General features: G+C 36.1%; 1 protein-coding gene across 1 annotated transcript in view; it reads right to left on the bottom strand.

The window, feature by feature from the left end:
* HFM1 (helicase for meiosis 1) overlaps positions 1 to 20,543 on the bottom strand; it is a 135,822-nt gene extending 115,279 nt beyond the window's left edge. The window contains exons 1-5 of the mRNA XM_060142486.1: positions 20,464 to 20,543; positions 12,855 to 12,967; positions 10,950 to 11,259; positions 3,782 to 4,047; positions 3,482 to 3,529 (exon numbers count right to left, since the gene is read on the bottom strand). Coding sequence (XP_059998469.1) covers positions 3,482 to 3,529; positions 3,782 to 4,047; positions 10,950 to 11,259; positions 12,855 to 12,967; positions 20,464 to 20,534 — 808 coding nt within the window. The 5' untranslated portion in view covers positions 20,535 to 20,543. The remainder of the gene's footprint in view (positions 1 to 3,481; positions 3,530 to 3,781; positions 4,048 to 10,949; positions 11,260 to 12,854; positions 12,968 to 20,463) is intronic.
* Positions 20,544 to 20,928: the final 385 nt, after the last annotated feature.

The following is a 20,928-nucleotide window of genomic DNA, read 5'->3' as shown; positions in this document are numbered from 1 at the left end:
CATAGTTATTTAAGCAATTACATTTTTATGAAGATATTAAAAAACTGACGGATTGTGATAAGTGATCCTGATAAAAGTTAAATCAGAGCATATTACTTCTCTGCTCAAATTCCCCCATTTCTCTCAAAGTATATGGCCACAAGGCCCTACATAATCTTGCCTCCCCACTCCACCTTTGTGTTTCTGACCTCATGTCCTACTACTCTTGCTTCTGACTCATTTCCTCTGGCTTTATTGGACTCTTTTATGTTTTTCAAAAACATCAGCCATGTTTTTGCTGTAAAGCCCTCCCTCTGCCTAGATTGTTCTTCCCTCCATATTTCCTTGGCTCTTTCACTTCCTTCATGTGCTTACATCTCAACTTCTAAAGAAGACATACCCTAATTACTCTAATTCTAATCCTGAGCCCCCATTCCAGAATTCCCAATGTAATCTCCTTTACTCTGCCCCACTTTTTTCTTTTTTCATATTACTCATCACCTTCTAAAATACTATATGACTTATTTATATACTATTACAATTGTTCTGATCTATCCTCTTCTCCATCCCCATCCCAAGAATGTTAACTTCTCAAGGGCAAGAATTCACTGCCTGTTTTACTAACTGACATATCCCAAATGCCTGGTACACATTAAGAACTCAATACAGGCCTGCATTTATTAAATCAAGCAGATAATTTATAAACCTTCATTTTACTTTCAATTGTGCACTGTGTCAGAATACTCATTCCAAAACAAAAATGTAATACTGAGTTTGTCAATCCATCAGTTTTTGAACGAATCTCATTTTTCCTTCAAAATATATCTCTTCCTTTAAAATATTTATTTGTAACAAGCCCACAAGTGGGTCATCATGCTGGTTTTTCTCTCATCAGGTAATTCCACATCAATTTACACTCACAAAAATGAATCTATGATTCAGAGTAGATGTAAAATCAGTTTCTAGCTCATGAGAAAACTCAGTTACTAAGTATAGCATTTATCATCACTATCAACACTTGATATCAAATTTTTCCTTTTTTTTTTTTTTTTTTTTTTTGCGGTACGCGGGCCTCTCACTGTTGTGGCCTCTCCCGTTGCGGAGCACAGGCTCCGGACGCGCAGGCTCAGCGGCCATGGCTCACGGGCCCAGCCGCTCCGCGGCATGTGGGATCTTCCCGGACCGGGGCACGAACCCGTGTCCCCTGCATTGGCAGGCGGACTCTCAACCACTGCACCACCAGGGAAGCCCCAAATTTTTCCTTTTGTCCGAAGAATTCTCAGCAGTCTCTACATGTTATAACAGGATGCGGGGCGGAAGGAGCAGGATGTCTGCAGAACTGAAAATGACAACAGTACTGTAGCAGGATCAATCTGACCAAACTTCTATTGTCCTGAGGATTCAAATATAGTAAACTATTGTAAAATAATCAGAAAATAAGTCCAAGTAATCCCCAGACTCTCAAATTATTGTAACTAGCATTCAATCTTCCACTTTAAATATACCCTTGGAAACAATAAAGTGCAGCAAGTTCAACAAGTTTGACAGCAAATGAACTTTTTGGACAATAAATCAATGGACACAAGAGTAGGCAGTAGTCTAGCTAACAAAGAGACCTAAACAACAGAAGCACTTCAGCTATGCTAAGATAGCAAGAAAATCTTTATAAAACTCTTCGAAAATTAGTCACATTATGGCAAGTTCAGGTATGGGATAAGAATTTTCCATCATACAGATAATGAAACTACTTTTAACTGTTTACTGCTAACCTATTTCCTACATTCCCACACTATTTAGATCATCAGAGAGAAGGAAGTGCAACAAGACTGAGACAACATGATGAAGAGGAGCACTAATGGCTGGCCATTTCTGACATTATTATATCATATATAATCCTTTTATTGTCCCCTCCTCCCATTCTAATTCAGTTCAGTTATATGCACTGGAGGCAATTTTTCACAAGTGGTCAACCAAACATTTTCTAACTATACTTCAGAATTCTCAGTCCCCAGAGTACCCAGGATTAGAATCACTCATCCCTAGATTTCTCTAGCTCAACAGCCCCATATCTGGAATTCACTGTTTTGCCAACTAGATCATAACTTTTGTGGATTCTAGAGCCTTCCCCAGCTTTGAGTCACTAATTCTATAATCCTAAAGCATGGCTTAGGTAATGTAACTTGACCTGCTCAAAAATATTGCATGGTTTCTCTTCATGGCTTAGTAAATATATTAAAAATAAAAGCTTCTTGGTATTCATGGCATTAAATGATCTAATCCTAAAATACCTATCCATCATTATTTCCTCCTACTCCTTTTTTTAAAAAAAAATACAATTCCTTTTTACTGCATTTTTTAAAAATTTATTTATTTTTTTGGCTGTGTTGGGTCTTCATTGCTGTGCGTGGGCTTTCTCTAGTTGCGGCAAGTGGGGGCTACTCTTCATTGTGGTGTGCAGGTTTCTCATAATGGTGGCTTCTCTTGTTGCAGAGCACAGGCTCTAGGCATGCAGGCTTCAGTAGTTGTGGGGCTCACAACTACTCAGTAGTTGTGGCTTATGGGCCCTAGAGTGCAGGCTCAGCAGTTGTGGCACACGGGCTTAGTCGCTCCGCGGCATGTAGGATCTTCCCAGACCAGGGCTTGAACTCGTGTCCCCTGCATTGGCAGGCAGATTCTTAACCACTGCACCAGCAGGGTAGTCCCCCTACTACTCCTTTAATCATGACTTTTTTCACCCAAACTGGAATACTTGTTCTTCCAAACATATTCCATACTTTCTTACCCTTGCCCTTGCTCATGGCTACTCTTTTGCCAGAACAACTTCTCCTCTTTATACGGCTTTCAATGAATTTGGAGATAAGAAGATACATAAGGCTTGGTCCTTGCCTTCAAGGAGTTCATAGGTCATAGGGAAGTAGTTACAGAAACAGCTGATGAGTTATAATAAAATAGAATAAGTACACTGTTACAGACATATACAAAGTATCAAAGAAGCAAAGAGAATGTTACCTCCAGAACACACATATATACTCAAAATAATTACGTTGGAAATACCCAGACATGTAAATAGGTATACTCTGCAAATTAGATTATTTCAAAAATTACTAGATTTGTAAAAATGTCCCCAGTCCATAGAATATCCCATTCTCAGTCATTTCCCCTACCCATGTTTATACCAATACGCTGTTCTTACACAAAATATAGGAAATTATCTGTATCAATTTGTAAGTAAATATGCTCACAGTTCATTTAGTAATACAAATCTCATATCTGTACTTGTCACAGACTGGTAACAAACAGTTCACAACTGGTACCAGTCCACAGATCACACTTTCAGTAGCACTATCACACATATTGGGACTCTTACATGACCCAAAAGATTCACTTTTCCCTCTTCTTCTTTGTCAACCAAAACAAACAAATAGAAACACAATGATACAAAATGTTTTAAAATTATGACTTCAAATATAATGCTGCTATAGTAAAATAATTTAAAGGATACGGATTTCTGTGACAGCCTTCAAGGAATTGAAACCATTTTCTGTTACCCCTAAAAAAAAATCCTACATACTTATGCATATTTTTAACCTTTTCCATAAAAGCTACTTCAATAAAATTTGTATAACTTTTCATTGAGAGCACAGTTAAAACAATATTAGATCACAGTTTAAAAAAACAATGCAATATAGTAAAGAAATTGTACATAGAGACAGCCTACTCAAATTTTTGTATCCTTACCTATGTTAAGAAAAACAGACTAGACTGTACTTTTAGAAAACCAACTGAAAAAGCAAGGAATTACCTTGAACTTCATGAGGCTGGGAGGCAACTGAAAAAGATGGTCCTTTGATTATGCCTTCTCTGATTTCAGAAGCAGAAAAAGTATCACTGGCTCTAAACATATTAATGTCTGAATATTGAGGTTTCTGCTTACTATTGCTATATTTCCATGATTTCCCTTTGCTCATTTCCATTTGGACAGTTTTCACTGAGCCAATATGAGAGTCCAAGTTTACTCTGTCATTGGAATAAGCACTTCCGTGTATATTGTCAGATATTTTAAATAATCTGCAAAACAAAACATATTTGCATTTATAATAGTTACTTAGAATGTGAAAAACTAGCATAAAATTGGTCCCTTTAAAAATACCTACAGATTTTGGTTTATTAGAACACAAAAGCTAATCGTTCTCCTAAAGTATAATTTGCTGAATTTACCACTGAATTATTTCTTTTCCTAACACTCAGATAAATCCATCTGTGGTAGCCAGCCTCTGAGATAGTTCCAATGATCCTTGTTTCCTGGTGCTCACCCCCTTTATTAGTCACCTTCCTTGAATCAGGACTGGCCTATGAGACTAGCAGAGTACTGTGGAAGGACAAGCGTGTGACATCTAAGGCTAGGTCATAAAAGATTGTCACTTCCACATGGTCTCTTGGATCATTCACTCTAAGGGGAGCTAGCCACTATATCATGAGACCACTGAAGCAACCTTATAGAGAGGCCCATGTGGACAGGTACTGAGACTTCTTGTCAGTATCTAGCACCAACTTTCCAAACACTGTTCAATAATCATTTTAGTGTAAGAAATAGTTCTTTATAAAGTTCTAGAAAACAAAGAAAGGCCATTGTATGATTGTAATTTACTATTTTCGACTGATTCAAAGACAATCCATCAAAGTAATTTGTTCACAATAGCCCTAAGGGAAGAAGTGACCAATAGGGTTCCTAATACAACACTAGCACCTTATAGAATAAGTAAAAGGGTGATGGCAGGTTATCAGTCTTACAGAATTCTGTAAGGAATGACACCCAAATAAGTACTGTACAAATACAGAATACTTTCTAAATTATTTTGACTATTAATCTTAATGACAGGTTTTTGTATGAGAAAGACCAATCTTTCAAAAAACTAGAGAGAGAAATGTATTTTAGAACAAACTGTAGAGTTGCATCCTCCAAGGCCAGCAGTTCTATTTTTGAAGACAGAAAATTCAAAAGAAAATGGTTAGTCTTAGATAATATAATAGAATCCCATTATGAAATGGTATTGAGGACAAGGAAAACACTTATGCCACAAGATGACTCCTTGCTACATGCTGTGATATCAGTTAAAAGGACAGACTTTGGAATCAGACAAACCTGAATATAAATCCAAAGCTCCTCCACTTTCTAGCTGCATGACTTTAGAGTTTGAAATAGGATTTTCAAACCATAAAAATATTATCCACATACTAGTTACCTAAATTCTCTGAACCTCAGATTCTTCCTAGGTCCTCTGGAACTCCCACTCCACATTCTCCATATCCTCAGCTTCTTTACTGAATTTTATATTTACTTCCTGGTCTTAACAAAAATATTTATTTTTCCTGGAAAACTCTTGCTCCTTAAAAAACTCTTAAATGGAAAAAACTGCTAACTCTCCCACATCCAATGTATTGATGGTTGAGAGCCTTCTTCTCCACCCCAAATCTACATCATTACTTTTCCACTCTCTCACAAAAGTATCTGTGCTACCTAGCTATACCACCTTGTAATCCTCCTCATGGCATGTATCATATATCAACCTCTGGTCACTTTAGAATCTTTTCCTCTCAATCCCAAACTCTGCCATCATCTGGGTTACTTCAACACTCATGTAGACAACCCATTCAAAATCCTACCCTCTCAGTTTCTTAGGCTTTTATCTTCAGTGGCTTTATCCCTCACATGATCTCAGTCACCTACTCTCTCACCTTAAACATTAACATTATCCAGAACTGCTCCTCTTTTCAAATCAACGATTCCGACATATCATTCTCTGAACACAACCTCCTATCCTTTTAGCTTGTTTGCTCAAGGTACCAATGAGGTCAAAGAACAAAATTACTATAATTAATCTCCTTATTTTTTCCCAAACCATCTTCCCCTTCATTTTTCTCACGTACCTTTAATGAATTTAATACCACGACCTATCTTTTCAACCACTCTCTTACCAATATTCTAAACTCCTCTTCCCCTTTAGCCTTTTATCATACTATCTTGCAAATCTGCAATTCTAGATGAATCTAACTATCTATTGTTTTTTATAATTGCAGCCGGGTGGTGGAACACTACTGGAAAAAGTACAACTGTTAGGTAGATGAGTTATATTAAAATTCAAAGTCATCATTAGCAAGACTGAAGAAACAAAATCAATATACAAAAATCAACTGTATTTCTATATACTTTCAATGGACAATCTGAAATTCCATTTAAAATAACATCAAAAAGAATAAAGTACTTATGAGTAAATTTAACAAAATAAGTATAAGACTTGTCCACAGAAAACCACAAAACATCTTTGAAAGAAATTAAAGAAAACCTAAATAAATGGAAAGATATCCCAGTTCATAGATTGGGAGATTTAATGATATTAAGATAGCAATAGTCATCAGGTTACCTACAGATTCAATACAATCCTTATCAAAATCCCAGCTGGCTTCTCTGCAGAAATTGACCAGCTTATCCTAAAATTCATATGAAAATGCAAATAAATCAGAATAGCAAAAAAATCTTGAAAAGAAGGAACAAAGTTGGAGGACTCACACTTCCTGATGTAAAACTTTACTATCAATACAAAGCTACAGCAGTCAAGAAAATGTAGGATATGCCATTGTGAAAAATATCCTTATGCCAGGCATAAGGACAGACATACAGATCAATAGAATAGAATTGAGAGCATGGAAAAAAACCTTTGTGTGGTATAATAGAAAATATATGTTTGGTTTTTGTTCCCAGTTCCTGGCACAGAGCTCCTGAAACCTTTGGAATTCCCTGCTTGACAGAAGTGATAGAAGCATCTTTTGTTATTCAGAATAAGCCCCTTTCAATCATACCTGAGTTTATGCTAATGAGGTGACTCTTGTCACCTAGACAGTTTCAGGATGGGGACCGATCACCAGAAAGAACTAAACTTGATTAGAGGGTTGAGATTTTCAGCTCCACTCCCAACATCCAAGGAGGGGAGAAAGGCTGGAGATTGAGTTCAATCACCAATAGCCAATGATTTAATCAATCACGCTTATGTAATGAAACCTCCATGAATAAAAAATTCCTAAATGACAGGGGGTTCGGAGAGCTTCTAGATTGGTAACACATCAAGGTGCTGAGAGAGTGACACACTCAGAGAGGGTATGGAAGCTCTGAACACTCTTCCTCTCCATACCTTGCCTTATGCATCTCCTCCATTTGGCTGTTCCTAAGTTGTATCCTTTATAATGAACTGGTAAACATAAGTAAAGCATTTTTCTAATTCTGTGAGTAATTCTAGCAAATTATTACACCCAATATGGGGTAGTGGGAACTCCCAAATTTGTAGTCTGCAAGGCAGAAATGTCAGTAGCCTGGCACCCTATTTGTGGCTGCCATTTCAAGTAGGGCAAAGGACTGAACCCTTAACCCATGTGGTCTGATGCTAACTCCAGGAGTTAGTATGAAAACTGAATTGAACTGTTGGACACCCATTGGTGTTGATGAATCAGATAATTGGATGGTGTAAGAAAACCCCCAGACCTTCCATTTATGGTTGATTGATTGTCAGTGAGGGTGCCATGACATTCCATGGGGAAAGAATAGTTTTTGGTTTTGTTTTTTAACAACTGGATATATATGTGCAAAAGAATGAAGTTGGACTCCTACCTTGCACCATATCGAAAAGTTAACTCACAATGGATCATAGATCTAAATTTAAGAGCTAAATTTATTAAACTCTTAGAAGAAAATGTGGGAGTAAGTCTTAGCAAACTTGGATTAGGCAATGGTTTCTTAGATAGGACACCAAAAGTCCAATCAACATAGGACACCAAAAGTCCAGTCAAAAATTAGAAAAATTGGACTTAACTTCATTAAAATTAAAAACTTTTGGGCTGCTAAGGATACGAACAAAAAAGTAAAAAACAACACACAGAATATGAGAAATTATTTGTAAATCATATAACTGATGAGGGATTTTTATCCAGAATAAAGAACACTTACAACTCAACAATAAAAAGACAACGCAATTAAAAATACAGGCAAAGGATCTGAATAGATATTACTCCAAAGAAGATATAAAAATAACCAATAATCACATGAAAAGTTGCCCAACATCTTTAGTCAGCAGGAATATGCAAATCAAAACCACAATGGTACACATCTCACCCACTAGTATGGCTATAATAAAAAAGGAAGACAACAAGTGCTGGCAAGGACCTGGAGAAATTGGATTCCTCATATATTGCTAGTGGGACTGTTCAGTGGTATAGTTACTTTGTAAAACAATTTGGCAGTTTCTCAAAAAAGATAAATATCGAGTTACCATATGACCCAGCAATTCCACTTCTAAGTATAAATCCAAAAGAATTAAAATACATTTGACCCTTGAACAACATAGGTTTAAACTGCACCAGATCACTTATACTTGGAATTTTTTTCTTCAGTAAATACTACCATGGTACTACACGATCTGAGGTTGGCTGAATCCACTGATGCAGAACTGTGGATCGAGAGGGCCAACTATAAAGTTATACTTCATTTTCTGACTTCCCAGAAGGTCAACACACTCTTAACCTCTGTGTTGTTCAAGGGTCAAATGCATATATTCACACAAAAACGTATACGTGAGTGTTCATAGCAACATTATTCATAATAGCCAAAAAGTGGAAACAACTCAAATGTCCATCAATTGACAGATCATTAAACAAAATGTGATATACCCATTCAATGAAATATTATTTGGCCATAAAAAAAGAATAAAATACTGATACATGACATAACACGGATGAACCTTGAAAATGTTATGCTAAGTGAAAGAAGCCAGACACAAAAGGTCAGATATTATATGACTCCACTAATATGAAACGTCTAGAATAGGTAAACCCACAGAAACAGAAAACTATTAGTGGTTGTCAGGGGCTAGATGGGGGAAGGAGGAATGGGGAGGGACTGTTAATGAGTATAGAGTTTCTTTTGGGGCAGCAAAAACATTTTAAAATTGGAGAGTAGTGACGGTTGCACAACTCCGTGACTACACTAAAAACCATGAACTGTACACTTCAAAATAATGAATTTTATGATATGTGAATTACATGTTAATAAAATTTATTTTTAAATTCATAGACATCAACCTCAACTGGGCCCTTTACAGTGTCCAAAAATCCTACCATTATTCTAATTAGTTGCTTTCCCATTCTCCGCAATTTCTTCCACTCTTCTCATACTTGCTCAATAACCCCACTTTTCCCCTCAAACTCCACAGATGACTTTGCCTCTTATGTCACAGAGAAAACAAAAATTGTCAACTAGATCTCTTCTGAATCCTTAACCCATACATCCAATTGTCTTTTGGACAATTTGTAAGTACCCAAAATCAACATGTCAAAATCTGTACTCACCAAGTTCCCCTATTCTTCCTTTACAGTTTTCTGTATCATGAAAGAACACTATCATCCTTCATCATTCTGGCTCAAGCCAGAAACCTAGGAGTCAGGTCTCGTATCCAAACGTCATTTAAGTCCTGTGGGAATTCTATCTCCTAAAAAACTTTGAACTTTTTCATTCCTGTTATCTCAGTCCTAGGTCAGGCTACCATCTTCTCTCACCTACACTAATAAAATAGCCTAAGTGACCCTTCACAATGTATTCTAGCTCTCTTCTAATTTATCATACTGGGGCCAAAATGGACATTAAATAAAAAAGAAAATCTAATTTTACTCCTCTGCTTAAAACCCAGGACCTTAGAACAACGGTTCTCAAACTTTAGTGTGCATAACGATCATCTAGAAAATTTGTTAAAAATTTGGATTCCTGGGTCCCATCCCCACCTTTATCCAGACTGTGATTCAATACATCTAAGGTAGAAAGCAGGAATCCAAATTTTTAACAAGCACTCCAGGTAATTCTGATGCAGAGAGTTCATGGGCCACAGTTTAATAAGCACTGCCTAAATGTACAAAGTGTTTCATGACCTACAAGACCCTGAATGACTTGGCCCCTCCACACCTTATCTCTTAGCATTCTCTCTTACTTAAACTAAAGAAAAATTTCTAAGAATAAGCCAAGCTCTGCATTACCTTAGTAATTTTGCACATACTATTCCTTCTGCCTGGCACACTCTCCTTCTTTATTTGCATTCAGCTTGATTCTATTCTTCCTTAATGTTAAGCTTAAATACCATTTCCTCAGGAAAGTCTTCCCTGATTGTGCAGAGCAGATTAGGACCTCATATTAACAACAGTTCTCAAATGGTGGTCAAGATTCAGAGAATTCATATGATCAAAACAATTTCCATAACACTTTTTTCCATAATTTTAATTTATAATATGGTTAAATATCAATAGATATAAACCAAATAAGCAAAAGCTCTATGGGAATCCTCAGTAATTTTTAAGGGTAAAAGGGTCCTGTAAACAAAGTTTGAGAACCTCTGCTCTAACCATATATCTCATCAAAATAATTGTGGTGCAAAAAGTATTCAATCAATTATTTTTATTCACTATCTGCCTTTCCCTCAATAAACTGTAAGTTCTCTGAAGGCAAGAACCTATGGCTAGAATCCCACAGTTAACAGTGTCTAGTACATAGTAGACTCTGTTTGGTTTTTTCTTTGTTTGCTTTTTAATATTTATTTATTTATTTTGGTTGCACCGGCTCTCAATTGGGACATGCAGGATCTTTAGTTACAGTGTGAGGGATCTTTTAGTTGTGGTGTGCGGACTTCTTAGTTGCAGCATGTGAACTCTTAGTTGCGGCATGTGTGCGGGATCTAGTTCCCCAACCAGGAATCGAACCCCAGCCCCCTGCATTGGGAGCACGGAGTCTTACCCACTGGACCACCAGGGAAGTCCCTGGTAGACTCTATTTGTTGTTGATATTTTTCTCATTCAGATTCTACCATACTTCATACGTCTGGACATACACATAAATATTCAACTTTATCATTGAATATTATTTATTTCATTTAATTAATTACCTCTTGCAGAAGGCTGACGTGCTCTCTCCTTTATCTTGTGCAAAATTAATTAACTTCGTATCATCCGGAACATTTTTCTCAAGTGCTATCTCAGTGCCAGTGTGATTTTTCCATTTCTGAGAAGAACCATATGTCAGTTTGCCAGCAACATGTAAGTCATTGTTACCTGCCCCTCCAAAATTTAGATCATCTTCTTCATATTCATTAGAAGGGAAGGCAAATTGGAATTTTTGTGTTTGTGAAATATAATTTGTGTCTTCATTAGTGATCTTCAAATTTGATGGTAACATTTTTGACCTCTTTCTCTGACCTACAAAAATGGAATATTTTAATTACTACATGTTCTCCTGGAAAACAAATCTTCAAAATAATGATAGAAAAATTTAATAAAATTTTTCAAAACAACTTACTAGGTAAATATGAATATAACAAGATAATCTGTAATACTATATGTGATTTTGAAATACAGGTAGTTGTTACTCTTATGGTATATCATAACACTACAGGATACTCAGAAATTAGTTAAGAATTAATGAAATTAAATTTGAAATTTATATTCAACCTACATTATAAAATAGGTTTAATTTATGACCCAAAGAAATAACCATAATTATAATGTTTAAGTATTTATCTACTACAAATGATATAATTATATAAGTAATTATGAAGATTTAAAAAATTATATAAATAATTTATACACAAAAATACAGCAACCAATCATATAAAATGGTACTGAATAGATTCAGTATTAAAATACATGACACAATGCTTTTAAATTTGTAATCTTGCTTCTAAAATCAAGATAAAGGAATGTTTTCATCAAGGTGACAGAATTTTAAAGGTGTCTTTACAGAGACTTTATAAGCATCTTTGAAAGGTATGGAAGGAGTCTGGAGGCCTCATTAGGGCTTAAAATTTTTTTTTTTTTTTTTTTTTTTTTTTTGCGGTACACGGGCCTCTCACTGTTGTGGCCTCTCCCACTGCGGAGCACAGGCTCCGGACGCACAGGCTCAGCGGCCATGGCTCACGGGCCTAGCCGCTCCATGGCATGTGGGATCTTCCCGGACTGGGGCACAAACCCGTGTCCCCTGCATCGTCAGGCAGACTCTCAACCACTGTGCCACCAGGGAAGCCCATGGCTTAAATTTGCTTTATCATTTAGGTGTACATACTATACTACTACAAATACGTATTATATATGGGTGTTCTAATATAACATATAAGAGAATTATCATATTCTATATATGTAATAATTCTACATATTATTTGGTACATACAAGAGTATATAATATGTATTTTCATATATAAAATATACAAAAATTATGAAGCTTAATAATAAAATGTACATGCATGAACCTACCACTCAATTTAATAATCAGGTTTACCAACAATATCACATTAGACCACAAATACTGTTTGAGTGTGCTGGTTTTCTAGCTTTGTAAAGATGGTAACAAACTATATACAATCTGCATCTTGTTTTTTTCACTCAATATATTTCATGAATCTGGTTCCCTAAATGCGAGGATCCTACCTTTAGTAAAGGGTAAGGCAAAAACTAAATAGCACTGACAATTTTAATGGTAAGAGGAAACAAATTGACAGAACAATATAAAAGGTGTGTGTGATAGTATATTTTATGCATATATAAAAGGTGTGTGTGAACAATATAAAAGGTGTGTGTGATAGTATATTTTATGCATATAATATACATATGTGTGTATATGTAAGTATGGAGAGGGAAAATGTTTCAGATTTTAAGATTTGCTAAGCACTATTTTGAATGGATCTCTAACTTTCATTTTATTCCATTAAAATAAAAGAATTAATATTTCAATATTAGACTTTTTTACATTGACATGAGCTGAATGGGTTTGGCTTCCCAAAAAATATGGGACAACTTACCTAACAGTTTATGACTTTCCATTTCTTCCTCTAATGCTTGAGTCTCTGGAATTTCCGAAATCAATGAAGCAGGTGGCAGAAACCAATCCAAAGATTTTTCATTGTCTGGATGGCTATATAAAATATAAAAGTATGAATATATGTCAATAAAGATATAACATCAGAAACTATGTATTTATTGAGAAGCATACAGCAGAAGCAAGAAGAACTACAATCTTGCAGCCTGTGGAACAAAAACCACATTCACAGAAAGACAGACAAGATGAAAAGGCAGAGGGCTATGTACCAGATGAAGGAACAATATAAAACTCCAGAAAAACAACTAAATGGAGATAGGCAACCTTCCAGAAAAAGAATTCAGAATAATGATAGTGAAGATGATCCAGGATCTCAGAAAAACAATGGAGGTAAAGATCGAGAAGATACAAGAAATATTTAACAAAGACCTAGAAGAATTAAAGAACAAACAAACAGAGATGAATGATAGAATAACTGAAATAAAAATACACTAGAAGGAATCAATAGCAGAATAACTGAGGCAGAACAGATAAGTGACCTGGAAGACAGAATGGTGGAATTCACTGCTGCAGAACATAATAAAGAAAAATGAATGAAAAGAAATGAAGACAGCCTAAGAGACCTCTGAGACAACATTAAACGCAACAACATTCACATTATAGGGGTCCCAGAAGGAGAAGAGAGAGAGAACGGACCTGAGAAAATATCTGAAGTGATTAGAGTCGAAAACTTCCCTAACATGGAAAAGAAAATAGCCACCCAAGTCCATGAAACGCAGTAAGTCCCATACAGGAGAAACCCAAGGAGAAACATGCCAAGACACATAGTAATCAAATTGGCAAAAATTAAAGACAAAGAAAAATTATTGAAAGTAGCAAGGGAAAAACGACAAATAACATACAAGGGAACTCCCATAAGGTTAACAGCTGATTTCCCAGCAGAAACTCTACAAGCCAGAAGGGAGTGGCATGACATATTTAAAGTGATGAAAGGGAAGAACCTAAAACCAAGATTACTCTACCTGGCAAGAATCTCATTCAGATTCGATGGAGAAATCAAAAGCTTTACATACAAGCAAAAGCTAAGAGAATTCACCACCACCAAACCAGCTCTACAACAAATGATAAAGGAAATTCTCTAAGTGGGAAACATGAGAAGAAAAGGACCTACGAAAACAAACCCAAAACAATTAAGAAAATGGTAATAGGAACATACATATCAATAATTACCCTAATCGTGAATGGATTAAATGCTCCATCCAAAAATCACAGGCTCGCTGAATAGACACAAAAACAAGACCCATATATATGCTGTCTACAAGTGACCCACTTCAGACCTAGGGACACATACAGACTGAAAGTGAGGGGATGGAAAAAGATATTCCATGCAAATGGACATCAAAAGAAACCTGGAGTAGCAATACTCATATCAGATAAAACAGACTTTAAAATAAAGAATGTTACAAGAGACAAGGAAGGACACCTCGATACCAAAACCAGACAAAGATACTACAATAAAAGAAAATTACAGACCAATATCACCAATGAATATAGATGCAAAAATCCTCAACAAAATCCAACAACACGTTAAAAGGATCACACAACACAATCAAGTGGGATTTATCCCAGGGACGCAAGGATTCTTCAATATACACAAATCAATCAATGTGATACACCATATTAACAAACTGAAGAAGAAAAACCATATGATCATCTCGATAGATGCAGAAAAAGCTTTTCACAAAATTCAACACCCATTTATGATAAAAACTCTCCAGAAAATGGGCATAGAGGGAACCTACCTCAACATAATAAAGGCCATACATGACAAACCCACAGCAAACATCATTCTCAATGGTGAAAAACTGAAAGCATTTCCTCTAAGATCAGGAACAAGACAAGGATGTCCACTCTCACCACTATTATTCAACATAGTTTTGGAAGTCCTAGCCATGGCAATAAGAGAAGAAAAAGAAATAAAAGGAATACAAATTGGAAAAGAAGAAGTAAAGCTGTCACTGTTTGCAGATGACATGATACTATACATAGAGAATCTTAAAGATTTCACCAGAAAACTACTAGAGCTAGTCAATGAATTTGGTAAAGTTGCAGGATACAAAATTAATGCACAGAAATCTCTTGCATTCCTGTACACTAATGATGAAAAATTTGAAAGAGAAATTAAGGAAACATTCCCAATTACCATTGCAACAAAAAGAATAAACTACCTAGGAATAAACCTAACTAGGGAGACGAAAGACCTGTATGCAGAAAATTATAAGACACTGATGAAAGAAATTAAAGATGATACAAACAGATGGAGAGATATACCATGTTCTTGGATTGGAAGAATCAATATTGTGAAAATGACTATACTACCCAAAGCAATCTACAGATTCAATGCAATCCTTATCAAATTACCAATGGCATTTTTACAGAACTAGAACAAAAAATCTTAAACTTTGTATGGAGACACAAAAGACCCTGAATAGCCAAAGCAGTCTTGAGGGAAAAAAACGGAGCTGGAGGAATCAGACTCCCTGACTTCAGACTATACTACAAAGCTACAGTAATCAAGACTATATGGTACTGGCACAAAAACAGAAATATAGATCATTGGAAGAGGATAGAGAGCCCAGAGATAAACCCATATACTTATAGTCAACTAATCTGTGACAAAGTAGGCAAGGATATAAAATGGAGAAAAGACAGTCTCTTCAATAAGTGGTGCTGGGAAAACTGGACAGGTACATGTAAAAGAATGAAATTAGTACACTCCCTAACACCATTCACAAAAATAAACTCAAAATGGATTAGAGACCTAAATGTAAGACTGGACACTACAAAACTCTTAGAGGAAAACACAGGAAGAACACTGACATAAATCACAGCAAGATCTTTTGTGATCCACCTCCTAGAGTAATGGAAATAAAAACAAAAATAAACAAATGGGACCTAATGAAACTTAAATGCTTTTGCACAGAAAAGGAAACCATAAACAAGACGAAAAGACAACCCTCAGAACGGGAGAAAATATTTGCAAACGAATCAACGGACAAAGGATTAATCTCCAAAATATATAAACAGCTCCTGCAGCTCAATATTAAGAAAACAAACAACCCAATCCAAAAATGGAAAGAAGACCTAAATAGACATATCTCCAAGGAAGACATACAGATGGCCAAGAAACACATGAAAAGCTGCTCAACATCACTAATTATTAGAGAAATGCAAATCAAAACTACAATGAGGTATTACCTCACAGCAGTTAGAATGGGCTTCATCAGAAAATCTACAAACAACGAATGGTGGAGAGGGTGTGGAGAAAAGGGAACCCTCTTGCACTGTTGGCAGGAATGTAAATTGATACAGCCACTATGGAGAACAGTACAGAGGTTTCTTAAAAAACTAAAAATAAAATTACCATATGACCCAGCAATCCCACTACCGGGCATACACCCAGAGAAAACCATAATTCAAAAAAACACATGCACCCCAATGTTCATTGCAGCACTATTTACAATAGCCAGGTCATGGAAGCAATCTAAATGCCCATCAACAGATGAATGGATAAAGAAGTTGTGGTCCATATATACAATGGAATATTACTCAGCCATAAAAAGGAATGAAACTGGGTCATTTGTAGAGACGTGGATGAATCTAGAGACTGTCATACAGAGTGAAGTAAGTCAGAAAGAGAAAAACAAATATCGTATATTAACGCGTATATATGGAACCTAGAAAAATGGTACAGATGAACCGGTTTGCAGGGCAGAAATTGAGACACAGATGTAGAGAACGAACGTATGGACACCAAGGCGGGAAAGCGGCAGGGGGATGGGGGTGGTGGTGTGATGAACTGGGAGATTCGGATTGACATGTATACACTGATGTGTATAAAATGGATGACTAATAAGAACCTGCTGTATAAAAAAGTAAATAAAATTCAAAAAAAAGATTTACACAGCCTATGAACAAATAAATGTAATCATGGGCTACCTTAAATGTTTTGTAATACCTCTCCATATGTGTTTTTTAAAATGTGAATTTTCAGAGCCATAAAAAATAAAATAAAATAATTTTAAGAAAAAACAAAGAAACTATGTATTTATTAATGAAACATTACTCAATTATAGACTCTTAAACTTAATATACTACCTTTCTGCGGTGACTTTGACTTATCCCTATATAGCAGCATTCTTTTTTTCCTTGTGTGTCATGTGATTAATGACAATGCTATGTGAGATATTCTACCTAAATAATGGCTATAACTCCATTTTCTTTTCTCCAATTCAAATGCTTGTGACAGGAATCTTAAATCTGCTCCAATATAAAAAAGAAAGTAGTAAATCATTCTGAAACTTTAGCATCTTAATGAATACAAGTAACAAATTACTGATGATACACCTGACATCTAATCATGGGTCACAAGTGTGTAAATGACACCAGTATTCATATTCTGGAGTACTCCTAAAACATTATTACGAATTAATGTCTTAACCCAAATATTCTTGGTCCAGAACCATCTATAACCATGGAAAATCCAAGAAAACAGTTGAAACTGACAATCACTTTGTAAACCTACAGTAATTGATGAGATTTTTGTCACCCTGTTTGCATTGTTAACTACCGTTCCTTATCTTTCAGCTGCAATCCTATTAATATATAATGTTTTAATGTTTCCTTTCCAACCAAAGTTGGCTTGTCCTTCATTAGAAGAAAAAGATAAGCATTAGGTAACAAAATAAAGTTGAGAAGAATACCACATAAACTGTCTAAGCCAAGTCCCAAGGATTTTATGATTTTTTCTTCTCTATTTAGAATTTTAAACTCCCAGAAGTGAGAGGCCCAGTCTTTCAATTTTCTGCCTCTCACAGCACCTCAAACATAGCTACTACAGCTCTATTTTCTAAATCAAAAATCTGCAACACATCACCTGACAATGTCTGACAGATTGTCTGATAATACACCAAAGCAACTGAAATTTAGGACTATGTCACAGAGACCCCAAGATCACCACCAGGGTCAATGATTCCCTAGGACGACTTACAGGACTCAGCATATAGTCCTACTCATGACTGTGGGGTGAAGTCCAGGGGAAACCAGGCACAAGCTTCCAAAGGTCCTCTCCCACTAGAGTAACACAAGATGTGCTTAATTCCCCCCAAAACAAGTTGTGACAACACATGTGAAATGTCGCCAACAAGGGAAGTCATTAGAGACTTAATGCCCAGGGTTTTTATTGAGGGCTACTCATGTAGGCATCCCTCTCTGGCACATACCTAAATTCCAGATTCCCAGAAGAGCAGATGTTCATTATAAACCACTCTTTTTTTTTTTTTTTGGTGCGGTACCCGGGCCTCTCACTGTTGTGGCCTCTCCCGTTGCGGAGCACAGGCTCCGGATGCGCAGGCTCAGCGGCCATGGCTCATGGGCCCAGCCGCTCCGCGGCATGTGGGACCTTCCCAGACCGGGGCACGAACCCATGTCCCCTGCATCGGCAGACAGACTCTCAACCACCGCGCCACCAGGGAAGCCCTAAATCACATTATTTTTATAAACAGTTTTTACACAGTGAGCCAATTTATAAGTTAACGGTAGGAGGCTTCCTAAAATCCAAGTTCTCAGACTCCAGACAGAGGCCAACCTTACAAGTAGGCCTTTTCAAAGATAGTGGTTTGGACCTGGTATATTAACTCTTTTCTGCACAGAGACTATTCCTGAAAATCCAAGAAAGACGTTAACAAGATACAAAAAGCACACATCTAGCTCTCTATTCAGCCTCCCCATAAAATCAAATCTTCCTTGATATCTGTATTTTCCAGAGGTGTCATCATTCTCCCCATCACCCAGAATCCAAACCATAGTACAGTCTTTTACCCACTATATCCATGTCTCTTATTGCATCTTCCTTATAAAGCTTCTTGAATACATAGCTTCCTTGTATTTCCATTAGCACTATCCTAATCAAGGCTCTAAGCAACTTATGTCTGATTGAGAACAACAGTATTTTAATTGACCTCACTGCCTCTGGGCTTTCTCTCTATATTTCATATACTCCTATCACATTAATTTGGAATTGTTTTCATGTTATTCCATTCAAAATCCTTCAGTGGCTTCTAAATAACACAAAACTACCTAGAGGCCTTAGGTCATGTTACAGTTTCAATTCTCCTACATGTCCCTTATAGTACAGACCAAAGTGAACTACTTGTATACCAAACAGATAACACATTCTGTCCGTCCTTATCTTTGTTCAAAACTATTTTCTTTATTTGGCTTGCCCCTATACCCGACAGTACCCCTATATCCAACTATAGAAGTTCAACTGTTTTTTTTTCCATTCATTAATCAATTCAGCAATTATTTACTGAGTACTATGTGCCAGGCATTGTTTTAGGCAGCAGAGCATATGCTCATTCAAAATCCATTTCTAATCTTACATTCACAAAATCAGGGAACTAGATCTCACATGTATGCCGCAACTAAGAGTCCGTATACCAAATGAGCAAATGAGCCCACGTGCTGCAACTAAGGAGCCTGCCTGCCGCAACTAAGACCCGGTGCAACCAAATAAATAAATAAATATTTTTTTAAGAAAAAGAATTATCCAGTCCTTCAAAGCCTGAAGTCTCCCCCAACTACCATAAAGCCTGACCTAAACAGTCTGGCCCAAGTCTCTCTCCAAATCTGAAATTTCTTTGCGTGAATATATGCTTATAATTTGCTTTGCACTTTTTTTTTGTATTGTTAAAAGAGCAACCATATGTTCCAAATTTGCCCAGGTCAGTCTTGATTAACACCTGTTGCTTCATTTGAATGCACTCTTTCACTTTCAAAAGTGTCCCAGTCTGAATTACATGGTCACATTATTTATGAATGACCTTTCTATATGTGTATTTAACCTCAAATAGGCTTTAAGTTTTTTAAAGTAAAAGTCTGTTTCATTCTTTTTATATCCCTTTCAGCATTCAGTCAATATTTGAATTAATATTTGAATGAATAGAAGAATAAATGAAGCAGTAAATAATTTACTCAATGCTTCATTAAAAAGGGTAATACGATAGAATACATAGAAAACTTAGAATTAAAGTGATTCACATGTGAAAATCCATAAAAGGCAGTATTTAACAGACTCCCTATTCCCCATTCATATTTCCTTTGGTACCACATCTTTATCTCCACCCCTACTTCCTGCCTGCACTGAATCTGCCTATCACACTTGGCCTTTGGCACACTGCCCTTTCTGTTTCCAAAAGGTGCCATCATCACTCCTTGTCCTGAGCTACTCTTTGACCATTACTTTCAGTCTTTACTTTAGCCAAAAATAATTTGAACAAACCAGAAATGCAAATGAATGAAAGCCAAACAGACAAGAATCTACTCTGTTTTTAAAATTGTAACATGTAACATGTTAAACTTCAGTTACTCCTTTATATCTGAATTCCATGTTTACCAAGCATATACTTGAAATTCCATTCTGTTGTTCTCTCATTTTTTATTTATAAATTTACCAGAGAGAAAACTAAAATGCCTTAAAAATCAAAAACCCTTAAGCAATATACTGTTATCATTCTTTAAAGCAGACTTACTTTTCAGCTTCATCTGTTTTTTCAAAAAACAAATTATCCAAGGAAAACAAGGAGTCATTTGATTTCAGCATTGTTAAAAACTGGACTTTGTCACAAATCTAAAAAATACCCAAAAAAAAGTAGTTTATATTCTATTTACAAAGATGTAGAAACAAAATTTCTGGATCCATAAACTATAATCATTAATTTCCCAAAATAACCACAGATAGCCTTTCAGCAACATCTTTTGTAACTTCCTCCAAAGTGCTAAAATATTCAAATACATTATTCTCTGTTCTCCACTCATTCATACATATTCACATATGTACCCCTCTCTTCATTCTGAACCAATGCTTAAGAGTGTTTTCTTCCATTCTCCACCTGACAAATTCCTACCCATTCTTAATGGCACAGGTCAAATGCCATTTCTTCTTCAAAGTTTTCTCTGAATTACCCAAAAGCAGAATTAATGGCTCCTTTCGGGCT

This window comes from Lagenorhynchus albirostris, chromosome 2 (genome assembly GCF_949774975.1).
Source record: "Lagenorhynchus albirostris chromosome 2, mLagAlb1.1, whole genome shotgun sequence".
In the NCBI taxonomy this organism is placed as follows: domain Eukaryota; kingdom Metazoa; phylum Chordata; class Mammalia; order Artiodactyla; family Delphinidae; genus Lagenorhynchus; species Lagenorhynchus albirostris.
The sequence above is the reverse complement of the archived record's forward strand: the minus strand, read 5'-3'. Positions and strand labels throughout refer to the sequence as shown.